At 37.6% G+C, this 16,140-nt stretch overlaps 1 protein-coding gene across 2 annotated transcripts; it reads left to right on the top strand.

The window, feature by feature from the left end:
- The first annotated feature begins 4,173 nt into the window (after positions 1-4,173).
- Positions 4,174-12,255, top strand: LOC113055002 (glutamine-rich protein 1-like). Of its 2 annotated transcripts, none has more exons than XM_026220912.1 (12): positions 4,174-4,366; positions 5,891-6,167; positions 6,257-6,337; positions 7,057-7,194; positions 7,275-7,976; positions 8,644-8,803; positions 10,114-10,268; positions 10,365-10,479; positions 10,556-10,664; positions 10,743-10,894; positions 11,170-11,260; positions 11,360-12,255. In XM_026220912.1, the coding sequence occupies exons 2-12, from the start codon at positions 5,919-5,921 to the stop codon at positions 11,547-11,549; spliced, it is 2,142 nt and encodes a 713-aa protein (XP_026076697.1). In that variant the 5' UTR covers positions 4,174-4,366; positions 5,891-5,918; the 3' UTR covers positions 11,550-12,255. The 2 variants fall into 2 exon arrangements, with proteins under 2 accessions (XP_026076697.1, XP_026076698.1); XM_026220913.1 differs by lacking the exon at positions 4,174-4,366 and adding an exon at positions 4,404-4,756.
- The last annotated feature ends 3,885 nt before the right edge of the window (positions 12,256-16,140 follow it).

Genomic DNA, 16,140 nt, shown 5'->3' with positions numbered 1-16,140 from the left:
TGGGTCACATTGCCACCGGTGGAGATTATACATGGGCCTAGTATGCATGGACCTATGACATCAGATAGGTTCCTTTCAGTTAATAGTCCAAAAAAACTTGCAAACCATTTCGGCTTTTCGTCATCTATAGTGGAAATGGAGAACATGTTAGTTCAAACACTTAAGTTGTTTTCTTTTTGATAACAGATTGTAAAAGTCCACATTTTTTAATAAAAATTTAATTATTCATGATTACCTTTGTTCTTTGAGTAATCTCTATCTGTGACTTTGTTTTTTGCCTGCAAAACAGATGGATTTGTGGATGATGACCCCACAGGTAAATCAGATGTAGCCTTTTCACGTTTATCCTTACCTGAAATTCATAAGAAAAATCAGTGTTTATTTCCTTGATTTGCTATGATATTGCTACTTTCTTGCTCTGATCTTTTTTTTTCTGAACTAACATTGCAGTGGTTATTCAGAAAACATCACCACTGTTTAACAGAATAAATCTCTCAGATAAATACTAACCAGTCTGTAATGGAGGTGTGGCTGCAGGCGGGTGGTTGGTGACATAATGCTCTTCTCCCACCGTGAGATCAAAGAGCCCTTGAGTGGAGCCAGACTGCGTCACAAGAGTGCCATTGTGTCCCAACATTTCAGACTTTGTGATGGAGCTTAAATTCTGTGTGGATGCAACATACTTCATATCTTGAGATGCCTTCATGTAGTCTTTACTGTTCACATTTATATTTGTATTAAATGTCTCTAAATGCATATTAACTAGAGACTTTCCTGTAGTGTTTGTCTCTGTTATTGGTTCGACAGTTGTCAACAAAGGTTGGTCTTTGTTTACTCTCTCATTGTTGTTTATGTGGACAAGCTGAATAGCCATTGTGGAAGTAGCTTGATCAGAAGCACTGTTATTGTTTGCTAAAATTATAGCTTGATCATCTTCATCAAAATTCTGAGTTAGTTTTTTTGGAACTGGAGGGGCAGGGTGAGCATATATCTCTTGCATGTCAAAATCTTGTTTCTCTGCTCTGTCTGGAATTAACATGTCCATCTGCAGTGGACCAGTAGAGGGCATCATAACCTCAAGGCTCTGCTGAAGTCCACTTCCTTCCCTAGACCCTTCATTTATGCTAAAGTTAGGCAGGAGGGGTAAAAGCAAGTCTTTGGTAAATCTATTATCAACTCTTTCCTCAATCGAGCTTGCATTATGCGATACAGGGAGAGATTTTTTAAATCCATCAGTTGCCTGGATGCTCCGGTTGTTGTGGCTTGAGGGCTGTGATGAGTTGGAGTCAAGGGAAGTGACAGGTTGCTGGAGAAGAGGCAGTCCTAAAATCAGAGTGAGAAGCCAAACCATTCTGTCCCGTTTATTTCCAAAGGCTGTTGAGTAAAAATAGTGCCAGGAGCTAAATGGTGACAAAACAGGATATGCATGGATTATAAAGACTTTTAGAAAATACAGTTGTGAAAGTAAATAACATTTCCAAAATCAAAACCTGGATGAATGAACTGGATATATATGCATGATATGAAAATAGTGACAAGTATCGGAAAAGTTAAGAGGTACAAATTTCAGGTGACTAAAGTAGTTACACATTATCACTTTTTTCCTTTTTAATTTTTTTACATTTTCAACATGGGCTTCTTACAGATTCTACACTGTACAGTCTGTCAGTTTATCCAGTTTTACAATGTAATTAACTGAACTTTTGATTGTTATTTAAAAAATATATATATATTTTTATTGCTTGCTAAGAAGAGGTGATGAACCAGTCATTTAAACAATTTACATAGATTAAATAGGCTTAGGTGTGAAGGCTGTTATTGAATTTCACCTACAAAATATCTGTGAAAATTCTGATCACACAGGCATATTGCCTTTATAGTTCCGGTTACAGAAGTAAGTGTGTGTGTGTGTGTGTGTGTGTGTGTGTGTGTGTGTATAATATGTATGTATATTTATATATACTTATTTATATACTATACACACGTACACACACACACACACACACACAGGCCTATATATATATATATAGTTTTCAACTAGTTACATGCATTTATCTTTCGTTTCGTTTTCATTCACAAAATATTACATGTAAATGTCTACCTCACAACTTAATGTGAGTGAACTACCTTGTCTATTGACCTAACTGACTAACTGATTTGTTAGATTTGAAACAAACCCAAATACTCCTCATCCAAGCCTTTGAACACTTACCTGAAGTTCCTGAGTTCAGAAAATGATTGACTTAAACATCTGTTTTTCTGATTTGATATAGTAATTCTGTCTTTTTCAAAACCATGTAGGCTATAGGCCTACCACTTCCTTGGTTATTGGTACAAACCTGCCATGTGGGGCTTAACATAGTGACTCACAGCAAAGACAACATGATGGATTTGGATCTTATTTTAATGTATGTCAAACTCTCCCACACACAAAAACACACGAAAAGGGGGACATTACCTATTTCAGACATTAAAAAACATTATGTACAATTAAGTAATGATAGTTTTTTTAGTACATCATTTGTGTATATTATTTGATGTAATATTGTATTGAAAAAACATTCAGAAGAAAAATAATGCTGAGTATATTATTGTTTTATAGGTCTTCAAAGAGGTTCTTTGTAAATTATATTCATATATTTGGCCAGCTCTGTTGTTGGAGTAATGCTTTCAAAGATATTTATTAATCCTCATTGTTAGTCTGAAATTTCCCAAGCAGATTTTGGTTTAGTTTCGTTTATGTACTGTACTGTATGTTCGGGAGTTCTAAAAGGCTGATCTTAATTAAAATAAAAATGGTTTCTACAAAAAAATAAAATAAAAATAATACTAATAATTGCCATGTGTTTGAGAGAACATTAAATGTTAATTTAAAACATTTAGTTGGATGCTGTCATTAATAGTTTAATGTGCTGCTCTTTGCAATAAAGAGGACAGGAAATTGGATAGCTAGGCCTGCTTACAGTTCCACAAACTGATTTTCTGATATTTACAAATGTTCTCTGCTGAGATGATTGGACTCCTATATGTCAGTTATTAAATGGATTGTGAAGAGCTATATGTTTATCAAAATTATAGGGCAGGGTCATTTTGGGGTTAAGAGGGAGACCGTGGGAGTTAACTCTTTCTGAACTCATAACAGTCATAAGATTAAGCGATATACAGCATATCTCACTTGGTCCACCTTAAGAGCTCAGTCAGGCAGTCTTTTGCAGGGCGAACAGGGGGAGGCCCTCACAGACACATGCTTAGCGCTTTAAGGCGGACTGGAGTAAATAAAGCTCCGCTTAAAGGCACAAGCACGCTGAAATTACATTTATAGAATGGCTTCATCTAGCTCTGTTACGTACATAAAATCTAAAATACATTAAATGCGTTCAATGTATTTTGCTGTCATTCTTTTCTATATACTTTTTTAATAACTAACTCGTTAAAATGTTTTATAAAGAAATCACAAGCGGTTGTTTCACAGACAGCGTGGGAAATAAACACATGGGCAAATGTGTAAGTTATACCAACAACATATCAATGGACAGCGCAGTAGGTCTGTACTTTGTTACCGATAAACCATTTATTATAAAGTGCCATTAACAGCAAGTGCGCGCGCCCGTGCAAGCTGTTGACTGGCTACGCCAGTGTTGCCATGTCCGCTAATTATAAGCGGGGTTTGATAATAGTTCAGTACATGTGGCTGATTTTTACATTTATTTATTTATTATTATTATTATTATTGTTGTTGTTGTTGTTGTTGTTGTTGTTGTTGTATGATAAAGTGACCAACCAAATAAATGCCACAACTACAATAATAATAAATGAAATAAAAAGATAGAAATATATTTAGTGGAAAAATGGGCAAATCAATTAAGAACTGAGTTATGATGCTGTCGATAGATATTTAGCTATTTGATAATCTTAAGGTAATTTTTTTATTATTCAGTTCGGTATGAAATCAACATATGAAAAAATCCTTGTATTTACAATTTTCGAATCTTCATTTTTTTATTACAGTCTGATTATTATAATAATTATTATTTTATTGTTCCCTTTATCCTCGTTTTAATCATTAATAAGCAAACAACCAATGTTTTACGACATAAATTTTAAGGATTTTTTTCTTCGCAATATTGCGAAATCTGGCAACCCTACGCTCCGTGTTCATGGCACAGTGGATGTGCGCGCGGCAGCAGTGGAGCCGGCAGGGGGAGCTGCGAGTCCGTCCCCGCCTTCACGAGCAGGACAGTCCGGGGTCTAGCGCTGTCACAACAGGCCTACTTCCGTCAGCTCCATCGCAAACACTATTATTAAAAAATAACATTTACAGCCATCCAAGCCGTCCAAGCAGCGCGTTTGTGTATTTTTTAATACGGTAGGACATATTTGTACCCGGCCGCAGCGGGGTTTAAACCGTTTCATATATGTGTGTAGCAGAATAAGCACACGTCACGACATAAATCGCTCTTAAATATCGTCAGATGTGCTTGAGTGCAAAAATAACGGGATATAGCAAAGCAAACTGACTTTACATGTGCACGGCCAGCTTTAGTTTAGCTTTAGTGTGGTTTTTGTTTTTTGAACGGCGTGTTTTGGCGGAAATTGCTTTGGGTTTTATTTAAGGTAGCATGGGAAGATTAGCACGCGAGCTCACTTTAGCTAGACGGCTGCGCGCGCGTTGCCACATTTAACGTTACTGCGGGAATGATGGCTAATACCACATCGCGGCATACCATAGTGGCATGTGTTTAGCATCGTAATTCAGGTCATTGCACCTTTTTGTGTGGGTTTTGGAAGTTTCATTTGACAAATGTTGACGAGTTAGCATTGTTGCTAACGTGTTTTCGAGGCAAAAGCGTTGAGTGGTCTTGTGTGTTATTGACCAGAGCTAGTTTACAATCACATAAGGTCATAATTATTGTTTATGTCTGTTAATTAAAAGAAAAGAGCTGTGTTTGATTTTGAATGAGGTTGGCTTTGAGAACAAACTCAGTGCAACTCATTGATTTTGCTCGAGGGGTCCAAAGTACAGCAGTGGTTTGAGGCTGTTTCTGTCTGAAAAAGCGTGATACAGAGAGTTCTTCGTCATTTCTAAACCATGACACACCTTTTGCCTCCAGTTTATACAATGCTATCTAAACTGCACATAAATGCAAGAAGAATTTACATATTTATGGGTGGATTGGCTGCTGCTGTACTCTTCTAAAATGAAATCAGATCTCCATTGTGCAGAGATTGTATTGAATGCCTCATATGCCAATGTAGAGCTAGCAGTGATGCAAAATATCTTATTACTCTTGAGTGCACATAAGCTTACGTTTGTTCATGTAAATGGTTGTCAAGTGTTAGTCTAGATGAGTGTAATGTGATTTACATTGTGCATAAATAATTTATGTAAACAAATTACTTTTCAAAATGTTTTCATTATGACTAATAATCCATAGAATAATAGTGAAATATTTTGTTTATAAGGACCCTTTTCACAAACTGATGTTACATTTCCACAGTTATTAACATTGTAAATCTAGCCTTTTTCTTACTTTTAATAAAAAACAAAAAACTATGCCTTTAGTTATATTACTTCGGCATTACAGAAAACTAGTTAGTGAGCGATGAAGTGACATCAAATTTGTCATCTTTTCTCTTCTGACCGTAAAAATCAATCTCTCAATGTTTTTTTCTTTTGTAAAATCATAGAAATGCTATTGTAAACGGGAATGCAAAAAAATTATATTTGTTGTAGTTACTCTTCATCAGTTATGATGACTTTTGAGAGCTCCAGAAATGTGAAAAAGGTCCATAAGACAAATTTTAAGGATATTTCTTTAGTTTAAAGAGAAACAAATTCAGTTTGTGTCAAATTTTGACTGGTGGTGTGTTCATTTCATTTGTGATCCAGGCTCCTGTGCAGGGTGGATTGACCTGTCATGAATGAGTCCATTGAAGGCGGTGCGATCTCGTTCGACGAGTATGTGCGGCAGAAGGCACGCACTGTACCTCAGCACCGCATGAAAGAGTTCCTGGAGTCGCTGGCCTCTAAAGGCCCGGAGGTGCTGCAGGAGTTCAGTCAGCAGACCAGCGGCACCACCACCACTATGGTGTACCAGCAAGGTGCCAACTGCATCTACACGGACAGCACAGAGGTGGCAGGATCATTGTTGGAGCTGGCATGTCCGGTAGGAAAATAATCACTTTTCATTGTTGTTTTAGGTGTGATTTAAAAAGCAAAATTTAGTTGTCACATTTCTGCTTCAACTCTGCGCAGGTGCAGGTGACGTCTACACAGATCTCCCCCCAGCTGGCTGCAGCTGTGCATCAAGCATCTGAACAGCAGATCCAAGTACAGGTTTGACTCTGTCTTTTGATACTATTCTTGTGTGTCTTATCTACAGGGCAATTAAATACTGGGAATAATGGTAAAGCTCCACTCTGCCAGGGGCATTTCTTTTCCTCTGGAAGGAGTGTAAATGTAATCTTTCATATTTTGTTACTGTGTAGATATGAGTTTTAGACATGATGGGTGGTACTGCCAGTCATGTAGATTTTCTAGCCTGTTGGTAGAATGTCTGCTTTGTCTTTGTTTTGTCGTTTTAATATCTGTTCATCACAGAAAAAATGAGTCACTTGAAGATATTTCAAAATGTATCTGTCCTGGAACTAGTTTGACATATGATTTCTATGGAGCTGCTTACATTATAGAAATAATATTAGAATTTGTAGGAATTTGTAGAATTTGTAATCTCGAATGCAGTGTGAATACAGCCCTTTTGCTAGGAAGATGCTGGTTACGTTTTGCCATGTCTCATTTTAGAAGGAAACAAATAACATTTAGAAGTGTCTTTTCTCTTAAAAAAAAGTAAGATGTTTTTTTTTTTTTTCATCAAGGATGCGTTAAATTAACCAATCGTGTCAGCGATATGCACCAACCTGCAATTTTTACATATTCATGAAAACACTTTTGCTGGAATATGCTGGCATACATGGTAAAACATGATTGGGAATTTACCCCAGGCTAGCAGGACATCTTTTTGCTCTAAATATCTCTCTCAATCCCCTCATTGGCAGGTTCAGATCCAGGCGGAGCAGGGTCAGACAGTTGGCCAGGTACTTCAGGTGGCCTCTCCCACCCAACAGCAGCTACAGGGAGTTACCACTACACAGCTGGTACAACAGGGAGAACTCACAGAGGAACAACAACAACAGGTAATGCACGCCGATACATGAGCAGCTTTCCAGCTTATGCATGATAGATTTATAATGGAACTTGTGGGTATGTCTCTCAGATCCAAGCCCAGCTGGTTGCAGCAGTTGCCGGAGGTCAGCAGATTCAAATCCAGACTGTGGAGGCTCTGTCCCCTCCTCAGCAGCAGGGCTCCCCCAGGGAAGTGGAGAGACGACCAGGAGCCTCACCCACTGTCCTCCAACCTGCAAAGAAACGAAAGGTGGATGTCCCGACAGTTGTGTCCTACTCGCTTCCCCAAGGGCAGCAGCTGGCTACTGTATTGGCCATCCCACAGGGCCAACAGCAGGGCTACTTGTCACTTCGACCAGACCTGCTGACCGTTGATAGCACGCATCTCTACAGCACCACTGGTACCATCACAGGCCCAGCCGGTGAGACCTGGACCATACCGGTTTACTCTGCCCCACAGCAGCAAGGTGTGGCCCACATCGCCATCCCTCAGGAGGCCTACAGCACCGTGCAGGTACAGGCCTCGCCTAACGATAAAGACAAAGACAAGATGATAATCGGTGCATCTCAGGCTGTTCCGGTGTCTGGCTCAGGAGTGGCCACTCAGGAGGAAGTTGTACATTCACTGTTCCCAGCTCAGTTTATGAATGGAAACATTCACATCCCTGTAGCAGTGCAGACTGTTGGGGGTGCTTACTCTGGGACAACGCAGGCCCTGCACATATGGGATCCGCAGCAACAGCATCAACACATACAGGATGGAGAGGCTCAGGAACAACAGCTCCACCTGCAGGTGAACACATAATAGAAGAAATCCTGCATGCTTAAAGCGCTGGTTGATCAGCTTTTTTCTTGATTTTGTTTATGGGGTACAGTGTATGTGTTCATGCTTTGTTTAAAAAAAAAAAGCATTATGTTCACCTATTGTACCTTTATTCTACACCGCTCTTTCCATTCTTGTCAAACGGGTTCTATGAAACCCATCCCACAAAATTATGCAATCGGGCTCAGATTGGTTCGCTGACCGACTGTGTTGTGATTCTTGAACCCCCTAGTGCATGTTGTCAGGAAACATCACACCCCTTCCCATCACTGGTAATTGCTTGTTCCCGGGGACATGGTTTATGTAAACATCAGGGTTAGTGATGTCAAACACGGGAAGAAGCTTCTTGTAGTCTCTACAAGACTTTTTTTGTAGTCCTTAAACAGCGATTTCTTTCAAAGAAAATATCTCCCTTTGGGTTGAACTTTGAGTGACTTTGCAGACGTTGTTTATGCTCTAACAGCAACATTGCATACTAACTAAAGTAAAAAAAAAAAAAAAGTGAAATCCTAATTAAGCACCCCTTTAAGTATTTATCGCTCACAGGTTGTCTCAGGTAGTTTTGCATTTCTTCAGTAGGTGATGTACATTTAATTGTAATAAAAAACTGCACATCACTGGTGTTCTGTATTTTCAGGCACAGACTGAGGGGGAACCACAGTTGGATCCTCCTCCAGAGCTGGTCCTCCCCAACACACTGAAGCCTGAGGAAGGGTTGGAGGTGTGGAGGCTCTGGGTTCAGCGCAAAAATGCTGAGCTGGACAAGAATGAACAAAATAAGCTGGCACCTATTGGACGTGAGTTAAATTTTTCATCTTTACCTCTGTCTTTTAGTAGGCCATGGGAATATGAGTGAAGTGTTATGATTCTTACTTATGAACTAATAAAGTAAATAAGAAAGGGGAAAAACTAATAGCTTTGGTACACATTAAGTAATTGAATGTGTTAAATATTGATATAAACAAAGTACCGGTAATAGGCTTCATGCATTTCTCAATCATGTGTGCACTTGCACATGTAATTAATCAAAAGCAGGTACTCATCAGCACTTTGGTATGGAATTGAGTCAGTAGCTGGTACTGCTATATTGTTTTCTCGGCCCTAGTATCAAAGTGATACTCAGGTATTTCTATTAATAGTTCAATCATTCACAGGGCCTAAAACTAACTTTTTGCCACAACTGCCAGTGATGTGATAAAATCTACTGGCCAAAACAAATTTTTTTTTACTTGGCATGAAACATGCAGTTATTACTACTGTAATGAGTAAATATATTTACAAAAACAAAAAAACAACAATGTTGTCATCTGTCAATCAATTAAAATAAATCACATTTTTCTGTAGTTATTCATGACTAGTTGAATATTTATATTGCCATAATTTCACATTGAACCTCCAAATTAATGTTTTTAATGGTATCTTTTTACTAAGTAACCTATTATTAATGAAGTAGCAATTGATACAAATACTGCTACTGGTGTCTCTGTTAAATGCAATTTTCCTAAAATTTCCCTATTCTATTAATTATAGCCATGCAATATTACAGTATAATAGAAAGACATTATTTTTAACATTTAAAAGGTTACTCCACCCCAAAATGAAAATGTTGCAATTAATCAATTACCACCATTTCCACCAATTGACAACTTACACTGTTACATTTGGCGCTTGGTGAGTGTTAAATTTAAGCCCTGTTTTTTTTTTAAATACGCTGAATATTGTAAAACATGTTGTTCGCTTCACATAATAATGAATGATGCAGTTCTTTTCATGAATTCATTCAACTTAAAATCAAGTAGAAAACATTTCTTCATGTTTGTGTTCAGTTATTTTTTTTAAATGAAATAAGCAATCAAGAATAAATCACATTAAAACAAATTAAAGGATATTCAAAAATGTAATTATATTTCTCAATATTGTGGTTTTTACTGTATTTCTTTGATATTTGATTAAATAAAAATGTTTACCTTTTTTAAATTGCTTACATTTATTTTTTAATTGAGTTTTAAAAGGTCTTAAATTAAATTTCTTTAACCATGTAGAATCCATGATCAAAACTATGAACTGTGGTAATTATTGGCAGCAAAATGAATGTCCGTCTCTGCAGGTCGACAGCCGCTGCGCTTCCAGGATGATCTTGTGTCAAGTTCAGTGGGCGAGCTGAACTTGGCTCTGTCTCTGATGACCCAAGAGGCTCGTGGCCTGGAGGGGGAGCCATTTGAACCCGATTCACTATACTATGTATTTTTATGTGTACAAAAAGTATGTCCTATTTCTTAATGTTTTTGTTTCTGCTGATTATGCTGAATCATTAGCATGCATAAGCTGATTTCCTTCTCTTTTATTTATTTTGTGTAGTACATGTTTGAGAACGGCAGAGTAGACGACATCTTCTCTGATCAGTACTACAGCCGGTTCTGTCAGTGTTTACACAAAATTCTTGAAGAGTGGAGGCCCAGTGTTCACCATCTTGGTAAGTTTGTGTGTGTTTTTAAATGATCTGCCTTTGAGTTTTGTGAAGTTTATGTTGATTGTCTTTGTATTTCCAGGCTACATCATCCCAAGTCATGTGACAGAGGAGATGCTGTGGGAGTGTAAGCAGCTGGGAGCTCATTCTCCATCCACTCTTCTTACAACACTGATGTACTTCAACACCAAGTGAGTCTCCATCTCTTCTCGGTTCTTTAAGGATGATGGCAAAGAGTGCTCAGGGGTTATAATGTTGTTTATGCACAGGTACTTCCACTTGACCACAGTGGAGCAACATATGAAAGTGGCCTTTTCCAAAGTGCTCAGACACACCAAGAAGAACCCCACCAACCCTAAAGACAAGAGCACCAGCATCCGCTACCTGAAAGGAGTTGGGCCACACCATGTTGGACAGAAAGGTTAACAGTCAGCCACAAAATAATGTTGCAAGACAAATATAAACTTTATCCTTATTCATTGTGTACACTACCTTTCAAAAGTTTAAGCTCAGTAAGATTTTGGGTTTTAGTTTTGACAATTGTCTTTAAAAGAAATCCCTTGCACACCGATTCACTCCAATTGTGATTTTAACGTAAACAAATGAATGGGAGAGTTCTAGAAAGACACGTAAAAGTCATTAGTTCATTGGTCAAAAACTGTGGGAAGTCATAAATGACATCTTTTATTGTTGTAGTGACAGATGACATGTACGCAGAGCAGGCTGAGGACCCAGAGAACCCGCTGCGTTGTCCTATCAAGCTCTATGACTTTTACCTCTTCAAATGGTAAGCCACTGATTTGATCCATTGAGTTTTTAACAATTGTATTATACTTTTAAATGATTCCTTGTGTCTTTTCCTCATTTTTCTTTTGTCTGTCCTTAGCCCTCAGACTGCCAAGGGTCGTAACGACACGTATTACCTGACACCAGAGCCCGTTGTGGCACCGAACAGCCCTATTTGGTACTCCACTCAGCCAATCACGAGCGAGCAACTGGAGCACATGCTAACACGCATCATGATGGTGCGGGAAATCCAGGAGATTATCTCAATCACGCAGGCCAATGTACACTGAGAGGAGACGAGGGCAAGCGAAAGAAAGCACGATGGAATAAGAGAGAGTGGCTTTCTCCAGTGCTTCGTCATGCCATCATCCTCTCCTATCTCAAAGAGACTGAAATAAATAGCCTCTGCAGAGTCTTGCTCTATTTCATCCATGATTAAAAGGAGAGTGAAGAGGTTCAAGAGGTGTTTTCAGTGAACTGGACGCATATAAAAGCCTTGTTTTGTTTTAGAATCAGGAACTTTTTCTGTTTCTTTCTCTAATGACCATTGAGACGTATTTGCCCGGATCTCTTGATGTGTGCATTTTCTCTTTCTGCCATGTATGTTGTGCTCCATCTTTCTTCACTTTGTCCCAGCTGTATTTTCTTTAAGTAAGTGTTGAACTGAAAGGATCCTATGGTTTTTAAGACTGCATACTGAGCTTAAGTGATTATTGGCAGAGGACTGATCACCGTGCGATGGTTAGGTGTAAACACATTTGAAAACATGGATTCATCCATCTGTAACCCCTAACACACCCCCTCTCATCCCCAGGAGCTTGCATTAGCAGAGTTCACATACCTGAGGGAGTGTATTATACATGAAGACTTTTTGGTTCCATTTTTATTTTTATATATATATATATACATGCATCTATGATAACCCGATATGTATTGATATTATAGTGATGCTGGAGAATTGAAGCCCGATTTCAAACATGCCTTTTGTACAGTGAATTACCTGTGTGTGTCGTCTTTGACCCTTTTAGCAGTCTCTGGGCAGTTTTGTCACACAAACACACACACCACGGGCCTTATTGCATTATTGAATTGAGAATTTCAACAATGAGAATTTTCATCTTCATTTAAATACTACTAATGATATGTGTCTGTGTGTTTGTATATATATATATATACAGTATTGTTCAAAATAATAGCAGTACAATGTGACTAACCAGAATAATCAAGGTTTTTAGTATATTTTTTATTGCTACGTGGCAAACAAGTTACCAGTAGGTTCAGTAGATTGTCAGAAAACAAACAAGACCCAGCATTCATGATATGCACGCTCTTAAGGCTGTGCAATTGGGCAATTAGTTGAAAGGGGTGTGTTCAAAAAAATAGCAGTGTCTACCTTTGACTGTACAAACTCAAAACTATTTTGTACAAACATTTTTTTTTTCTGGGATTTAGCAATCCTGTGAATCACTAAACTAATATTTAGTTGTATGACCACAGTTTTTAAAACTGCTTGACATCTGTGTGGCATGGAGTCAACCAACTTGTGGCACCTCTCAGCTGTTATTCCACTCCATGATTCTTTAACAACATTCCACAATTCATTCACATTTCTTGGTTTTGCTTCAGAAACAGCATTTTTGATATCACCCCACAAGTTCTCAATTGGATTAAGGTCTGGAGATTGGGCTGGCCACTCCATAACATTAATTTTGTTGGTTTGGAACCAAGACTTTGCCCGTTTACTAGTGTGTTTTGGGTCATTGTCTTGTTGAAACAACCATTTCAAGGGCATGTCCTCTTCAGCATATGAGGGCAACATGACCTCTTCAAGTATTTTAACATATGCAAACTGATCCATGATCCCTGGTATGCGATAAATAGGCCCAACACCATAGTAGGAGAAACATGCCCATATCATGATGCTTGCACCTCCATGCTTCACTGTCTTCACTGTGTACTGTGGCTTGAATTCAGAGTTTGGGGGTCGTCTCACAAACTGCCTGTGGCCCTTGGACCCAAAAAGAACAATTTTACTCTCATCAGTCCACAAAATGTTCCTCCATTTCTCTTTAGGCCAGTTGATGTGTTCTTTGGCAAATTGTAACCTCTTCTGCACATGCCTTTTTTTTAACAGAGGGACTTTGCGGGGGATTCTTGAAAATAGATTAGCTTCACACAGACGTCTTCTAACTGTCACAGTACTTACAGGTAACTCCAGACTGTCTTTGATCATCCTGGAGGTGATCATTGGCTGAGCCTTTGCCATTCTGGTTATTCTTCTATCCATTTTGATGGTTGTCTTCCGTTTTCTTCCACGTCTCTCTGGTTTTGCTCTCCATTTTAAGGCATTGGAGATCATTTTAGCTGAACAGCCTATCATTTTTTGCACCTCTTTATAGGTTTTCCCCTCTCTAATCAACTTTTTAATCAAAGTACGCTGTTCTTCTGAACAATGTCTTGAACGACCCATTTTCCTCAGCTTTCAAATGCATGTTCAACAAGTGTTGGCTTCATCCTTAAATAGGGGCCACCTGATTCACACCTGTTTCTTCACAAAATTGATGACCTCAGTGATTGAATGCCACACTGCTATTTTTTTGAACACACCCCTTTCAACTAATTCAACTAATTGCCCAATTGCACAGCCTTAAGAGCGTGCATATCATGAATGCTGGGTCTCATTTGTTTTCTGAGAATCTACTGAACCTACTGGTAACTTGTTTGCCACGTAGCAATAAAAAAATATACGAAAAACCTTGATTATTCTGGTTAGTCACATTGTACTGCTATTATTTTGATCAATACTGTATATATATATATATATATATATATATATATATATATATATATATATATATATGCTATTACTAGACCTTAAAAAGTCAACTTAATAAAATATTACTCCATGGACTTTTTATTAATTACAACTCACATTTCATGTGAGTTTACCACACTAAATGTTGGTCAAAGATGTACTTTTCTCTGAAAATGTTTCAAAGACCATTTATTACAAAATCTGGAAACAAAACCCTACAGAACAGTGAAATGTCTGGTATGTACATCAGGTTTTCCCCACAGTCAAGTTAATGTCCAGTCCTTGTCGTCCTCTGAATAGACATGTAATACTTTCTCAAAAGGAGTTGCTAGCTGTAATCAATTTCATTCCTTTCCTTGTAGTGGGAATTGTAGTCTCTTCAAGGTGTTGAAGTATTAAGGAAGGGGACAAGACACTGTAATGTCACTGTGACCTTTGACTCCTGGCATGATTGTCCTTCGGGAGTGCAGGTGAAGAGGGAGGTTTTACTCTGCACCAGGCCCAGCGGACGCAGTGTGCCCTCTGGCAGTTTCTATAATCTGAAATGTGAGACCCACACGTGGTCAGTCTTCAAACGTTACAGAGTAATGTCTCAAGAAAACACTACACCACCTCTTGATTATTCATTATTAACACAACACTTACTATGTTCATAGACTAAATAAATATTCTATTAAATCAGGATTAAAAATCTAAATCTGTGGAAAAACAAGTGTTCATCAAAATATGTTTAGATTGTAAATAATATTATTGTTTTAATGTTTGGTGCTAGCAAGATTTTGTATTTGTTTGAAAAAATGCATTCAATTATCAACCCCCCCCCAAAAAGTACAGATTTTTATGTATAGATACATGCATGCATACAAATAATATATATAAATATATTTTTTTAAAGGTTTCTATTTTAAATAATTTCTGTTCTTTTGAACGTTCTATTCATCTAAGACTCAGAAACTCTAATGTTTTCAGCATTGCAAATACTAACAAATGTTTCTTGAGCAGCAAATGAGCATGTTAGAATGATTTCTGAAGGGTCATGTGACACTTAAGACTGGAGTAATCACAGGAATAAATTACATTTAAAAATACATTAAAACAGAGAAACGTTATTTTAAATTATAGTAATATTTCACAATATTCATATCATTAATGTATTTTTAAAGAAAATAACGAAGCCTCGGTAAGCAAAAGAGAGCTTTCTTTCAAAGCCATAAATCTTACCGAACAGTAATGTAGGTCCATATGTATCATACCTGTGGCGCTAATTTGTTCCACTGAGCACTTTTTATGGTCTCCAAGAATAGTGCATAATATATAGAGAGCAGTTGTTTTGGGATACAATCTAAACCGGCCGTAGTGAAGATAAGTCTTTGATAATGTCTCAATATACATTCAAATGTAAAACACATTAAAAGTAAGTAGTTACATTTGAAATCAATCTGAAATAATTTACTGTATAAATGTAAAAAACATTTTTTGCCTTTTCAGATGCCCCTGAAAACAGCTTTTGCGAGCACACTGGTATGAACCATAGACTCTATAAATGTATGACATTAGTGCAATTGAAAATAAAAGGCATAGTGATATGAAATATATTACATAAAAGCAAAACAAACAAAAACATGGTTATTTTACATATTTTATTCACAAAATGTTTTGACTCACCAAAATCAACTCAAAGGAGTAATTTGTTAAAAAATCGGACTATGGGGCGCGGTGTTCTGATTCACAAAAAATAACCATCTCATGATAGTCATAAAAACATTGAACCGGTTCTAAATAAGCTTTCATCTCTAGTAAAGACTTTAGATACAGCCTACTATGAATCAACAGGATATCGCCTATACAGTAACAACATGTCTCGTTTGTCATTATTCATGCTTTTTATAGTGGTTTGAGGTGAAAAACAAGGTGTATTTCTCCAAAATATAGTCTAGCAATGCATACGGACAAGTTTATAGTGCTATATGTTAAAATATGCTAAAATTGTGGTTCCAAGGAGTAAGAGAATCTTTGTGAGCAGATCATGTGTGTATCTTTGAAGGGAGGGCTGCGTGTGAATAATG

The sequence above is a fragment of the Carassius auratus genome, chromosome 36 (assembly GCF_003368295.1).
Source record: "Carassius auratus strain Wakin chromosome 36, ASM336829v1, whole genome shotgun sequence".
Classification (NCBI taxonomy): Eukaryota; Metazoa; Chordata; class Actinopteri; order Cypriniformes; family Cyprinidae; genus Carassius; species Carassius auratus.
This window is presented reverse-complemented; position numbering and strand designations above follow the sequence as displayed.

Coding starts and splice junctions, on each gene's coding strand:
- LOC113055002 (XM_026220912.1), top strand. CDS start 5,919: ATGAATGAGTCCATTGAAGGCGGTGCGATCTCGTTCGACGAGTATGTG. Junction 7,195..7,274: donor CAGAGGAACAACAACAACAG/GTAATGCACGCC, acceptor TATGTCTCTCAG/ATCCAAGCCCAGCTGGTTGC. Junction 7,977..8,643: donor AACAACAGCTCCACCTGCAG/GTGAACACATAA, acceptor CTGTATTTTCAG/GCACAGACTGAGGGGGAACC.